The 5,859-nt window shown below is 35.7% G+C and overlaps 1 protein-coding gene across 1 annotated transcript; it reads left to right on the forward strand.

Moving 5' to 3' along the window:
* The first annotated feature begins 4,624 nt into the window (after positions 1-4,624).
* On the forward strand, positions 4,625-4,999 carry LOC120355862. Its single transcript, XM_039444597.1, has one exon. The coding sequence runs from the start codon at positions 4,625-4,627 to the stop codon at positions 4,997-4,999; it is 375 nt and encodes a 124-aa protein (XP_039300531.1).
* Positions 5,000-5,859: the final 860 nt, after the last annotated feature.

A 5,859-nucleotide genomic window follows, 5' to 3' on the forward strand; every position in this document is an offset into this window, starting at 1 on the left:
TGGGGGAGGGTTTCCAAAGACCTCCCAACCCTAAAAAGTGGTGAAGGGTTGTCGATGACTCACCAGTCCCCCCTCTCTTTCTCTAAGAGTTTCTCATCGTGTGCTCCAGACAGACTTATCTCCCGGTCTGCAGACTCCCATATTTCCCTGTTATCATTCTCTCTCTCATTATCTCACATTGTCTATTTCTCTGTCTCTCTCTCTATTTATTTGTCTCTCTCTCACATCCTCTCTCACTATTTTTTCCTCTGTCACGTGTTCTCTCTCTCTTTCTCTCTCTTTTTTTTCTCTCTCTCACTCTCGCTCTCTCTCTATTCCTCTCTTACTCTGTCTTCTCCTCTGTCTCTCTCACTCCACATGTACTCCCTAATCCTCTATTTCTTATCTACCTTTCAGTCAATCTCTCCCTATCCTCACACATTTTCCCTTCAGTACTTATTTTGTCTCCAATATGTTTCCTTCTTTATTATTGTACTCTTGTCCTTTTGTTTTCCTCAAACTCTTCCTGTCTTTGTTTTTTTTGTCTCTCCATCTTTCTCTTATGTTTTTGAATATATTATCATTGATTTTGTCTCACTCACTCTTCCTCTTCTAAATTTGATTATCTTATTACTTGGTGTTCAATCATTTCTCTGTTTTTTCTCTTCAATGATAATTGTTTTCGTCTTATTCGCTTTGCCTGTTTGTTTAAATATATTTCTCTTTTGTTTGTATCATAGACCAATACCATTCGATGAATTCAGTTTTTTTTCCTGGTCCTTTCAAAATTATTTCTTTAATACGTGAATATTTCCTATTTTAGTGATAATAATGTGAAATTTCTCTTCTATGTTTGGTTTCGACGCATCTAAAATAATTTTTAAATCTACTTTGTGAAAATAATTAAGTACTGAAAATTTTGTGAAGTGAACAACTACAAGACTTAACCTATCTCGAACCATGTGTAACCTTATCTAAATTTGAGAGAGGAATAGCACAAGGTTACCATATTTTTCTCTCCCTATCATTTTTGATGATGTACTTGTTGTTTGAATCAATAAAAAATAAAGAATCAATAAAGATGATATTCGTTCATCTCTGGTTTGAATATACTTCTCTCCCTCCTTTCGTTCTTTCTCTTCTGACCTTAAATTCCTTATTTTTGTGTTAAATTGTATCTCTACTCCCTTTCTACTGCTACATCATATTTATATTTGATAATATTCTATCTTATTCTCTCTTTTTTACTGTCCATTTCATTCCTATTTTTATTTCTTGTTTTCTGTTTTCATCCCCTCACTCTCTCATATTGACTTTGGAACAATTAAACTACGACATGGATAAATATTTATTTATGTATAAATATTTGACTACTATGTCGTAATTCAATTGTTCAAGAGTGATTATTAACTAGCAGTTTGTGATGGAAACAAACATTGAATATCTCAACATTCTCTCATATTCTTCTTAGAATATGTGTATCGCATATTCTTCTTAGAATTTGTATCTCTCATATTCTTCTTAGAATATGTATCTCTCATATTCTTCTTAGAATTTGTATCTCTCATATTCTTCTTAGATATCCTTCTCTCATATTCTTATTCTTCCCTTTCTCAATCACCCCTCCTCCTCTCATGTATTTCTCTCTCATTGTCTCTGTCTCCTCGCTCTACTCCTTTCCCCCTCATCCCCTCCTCTCCTATTTTCCCTCTTCCTCTCGTGCCCTTCTCTGTCATTGGCTCAGTCTTCCCTCTCACTTCTCCACCCCAAATACCTCTCAGAAACATATTAAGTGCAACTAACGAGAGTCTGTCTGGGAGACTAAGATAATTGAATATTGTAATGGTTGTGGACCGAGGGGTATGCTATGATGGTACTTGGACTGTATGTGGGGAATAATATTATAGTTTGAGGGAGCTGCTCAAATTGCTGGATGCTGAGTTTAATAGTGTCACTAGTAATGATGGTCACGTTACTGAAAGCTCTTATCAAGTTCATAACAGTTGGTTATAAGGGCTCAAGTTTAATACGCTTGTGAATGCAGTGTTTGTGAGGTGATAGTGGACCAGTAAATCTTCAAACATATTTGTTTCAAATCGCTTCTTTATGAAGAAACTGTGAAATTTTATAGAAATTTGAAAAGAGTGGATGAAATTCGTTGTAATGTTTTGTATGAGTATTTGATATAGCACTATTTAAGTCTTCATTGGCTATAATTTCCAATTAAATATAAAGAATGAATTAACAAAACGAGACACTCAAAGAATAAATGCTGTGGAAATGGATTTCTTGCGCCGGAGTTGTTGTGTTTCAAGGATGGACGAGTGAGGAATACGGAGATAAGGAACAGAATAGGGAAACTGGACACAACAGTGGAGCAGATTGAAAAGGAGCGCCTTTGTATGGTTAGGACATGCACAGAGGATGAGAGATGAGAGGTGGCCCAAAAAGATACTGAATTGGAATCAAACCTGGAAAAAGAAGGATACCTCTCCTTCTTTTAAGGAGAGCGCCCGACCGAGCGAACTGTTCAACAAACAGGTGTATACGTTTATGAGGAATAGAAATCTGGTCCAAAGAGACTGGAATAATCGCAATGAATGGCAGATGGGATGCGAGAAACGGCTGGAGCTGGTAACTAAACTATATATATATATATATATATATATATATAATATTATATATGTAAAGAAACCTCTTAGATTAACCTATGTATCATAATATATTTTTATAATATTATATATTATTTGGTTGATATGCCATCTTATTTATTTATTTTCTGTATAGGGCTACTGTAATACAAAGGAAGAAAAATAAAAATCTCAGTACCTTTTTGAATTATTTTATCACAACATATTTCGGACATTTATGCCATTTTCAAGACTTGATCTTGAAATCATTGATTGGCATCAATGTTGAAACCTGTTGTGATAAAATAATTCAAAAAAGGTACTGATATTTTTATTTTTCTTTCTATTTATATATAACTTAAATACATAATATAATTTTCAATTTATAACAATTGATTATAATTTTCAATTTTATTCCAAAAGCAAAGCAGATGGGAGAAGAAATAATCCCTTTGATTGCCTTCAATAATGAATCTGTAATGAAACTTACATTAATTCATCTACCTCTCAGATACTACCTTCATGTAACACAAATACATTGTAAAGGTCTCTTCTTTACGCTACGCTGAATTGAGTCTTTGGAAGAAATAGCCTATTTCCCAACATTGAAAGTTAGATCAGCGTTCACATCAGCATAGCGTAGCTTCCAATGTTGTGAGATAGGACAGCTACGTCTACCGGAGACGTATTTTTACTTTCCTTGCCCTATTACCATAGGTAAGGAAAGTATTGCTTTCCAAAAAAAAATTAAGGTACCCTAATTTCAAGTTTTCTATACGTTTCATCCAAAAACATGATTTTTGGTGTGTGTGTGTGTGTGTGTGTGTGTGTGTGTGTGTGGTGGTGTGTGTGTGTGTGTGTGTGTATACCTGAGAGATGGATGAGTTAATGTGAGTTTCATTACAGATTCATTATTGAAGGCAATCAAAGGAATTATTTCTTCTCCCATCTGCTTTGCTTTTGGAATAAAATCAAAATTCGTTATGCTATTACAACATTTTATGAAAAGATAAGCTAAACTAGAAGCTATTGGGCCCATAACTCAATTATGATATTAATCTCTTTTTAATTAAATTAAATATATCAAAATAATTTTTATTAGAATAATTTTTGTATCCTCTTTCATTTCTCTTAGACTAAATAACTGATTTTCAATATGAATTATTATAGAAATTTCACTTTTTATACAAGGTGCGGCAGGAACGATTAAGCAGTTTGTTTCCATTGTCACATCAGCTGTGATAAAGTTACAAATTTCCACATGGTCTGTTTTTGTTTCTTAGTTAACCCCATTTCAGTAGCCACATGATTTGGACCGGTGCTCATCGTGGTTTTGCCGTTCGCGCTTATTATGAGAACAATAAATCTGTGATCGCTACACAACGAGCTTTTCGACGACAGTTCAACATTCCACGCAACAACGCCGTTCCGAATGCAAACACAATTCGGTCATGGATTCGGCAGATGGAGGAAACTGGTAGTACACTGAAAACAAATACACATTGTCGTCGCAAGTCCATTAGAACGCCAGAAAATGTGCAGAGGGTAAGAACAGCATTCGAACAATCACCGGAACGCTCTGCTCGACGACATTCTCTTGCATTGGGGATTTCAGACCGCAGTTTAAGAAGGATTTTACATTTCGATTTAAAGTTTCATCCTTTTAAAATAATGATTGCTCAAGATTACGCCCAGTAGACTACGCCAACCGACAAAATTTGTGTGAGCAAATGCTTGCTCAAATCCCTCCACATGCAGCTTTTTTTAGTAGTGACGAGGCACATTTTCATCTTAGTGGGTGCGTGAATAAGCAAAATTTCGCTACTGGGCTGAAGAAACCCTCGAATTATTCATGAAGACCTCAACATTCTCCTAAAGTGACGGTGTGGTGTGCCATATCACAATTTGGCGTGGTTGGCCCCTACTTTTTTGAGGAGGAAGAAGTGACCGTGACAGTGAATTCCCAACGTTATGTTTCGATGTTGAGAAACTTTCTGCAACCCAAATTAGAAGAGATGGTTGAAGAACACGGGCTGGCGGATTTGTGGTTCCAACAAGATGGAGCTACTGCTCACACAGCTCGAATTTCACTAGACGTTTTGAGAGAGATGTTTCCGGGACGCCTAGTCTCTTTGAGAGGTGATGTTGGGTGGCCTGCGCGGTCACCAGATCTGAGCATTTGCGACTTTTTTCTTTGGGGATATCTGAAGGAAAGGGTTTTCAAAGGCCGCCCTCACACTCTAGCAATGTTGAAACAGCGGATTATTGACGAAGTGAATGCCATTCCCCGCGATATGTGTGCAAGAGCTGCTGAAAACTTCAGAGATCGCCTTCAACAATGTATTGATGCTAACGGTCGCCATCTTCAGGACATAATTTTCAAAAACTAAGTATATAAAAATGGTATATTGAACCGCTTCAGAAAATAAAAACATGTTTCCATTATATATCCTGAGTCACTTTTTATTACTCCTAAAAAATGCTTAATCGTAGCTGCCGCACCCGTATTTATCCCCCTGATATCAAAAAATAAAATCAGTGATCAATCAATAAAATATTGTGTGTATGTCTGTGAACACGATAACTCCATTCCTAATTAACCGATTGACTAAATTTTAAACTAAGGTCCTATACCATGAGGATCCGACAATAAGAATTCAATGAAATTGAATTCAAAATGGCGGATAATTACTAAAAAACCATGTTTTTCACGGTTTTCTCGAAACGGCTCTAACGATTTTCTTCAAATTTATACCATGGATAGCTATTTATAAGCCCTATCATCTGAAATGAGTCTCATTTCTTGGAAAATTGCAGGAGCTCCGTAATATTCTTGAATAAGAAATTCAATGAAATTGAATTCAAAATGGCGGATAATTACTAAAAAACCATGTTTTTCACGGTTTTCTCGAAAACGGCTCTAACGATTTTCTTCAAATTTATACCATGGATAGCTATTTATAGGCCCTATCAACTGAAATGAGTCTCATTTCTGGGAAAATTGCAGGAGCTCCGTAATATTCTTGAGAAAATGGCGGATAATGACTAAGAAGTCATGTTATTCTTGGTTTTCTCCGAAAACGGCTCTAACGATTTTCTTCAAATTTATACCATGGATAGCTATTTAAAGCCCTATCAACTGACACGAGTCTCATTTCTGGGAAAATTGCAGGAGCTCCGTAAGTATATTCTTGAGAAAAATGGCGGATAATTACTAAAAAACCATGTTTTCACGATTTCTCAAAAATAA

Source organism: Nilaparvata lugens, unplaced genomic scaffold, assembly GCF_014356525.2.
Source record: "Nilaparvata lugens isolate BPH unplaced genomic scaffold, ASM1435652v1 scaffold5016, whole genome shotgun sequence".
NCBI classification, from domain to species: Eukaryota; Metazoa; Arthropoda; class Insecta; order Hemiptera; family Delphacidae; genus Nilaparvata; species Nilaparvata lugens.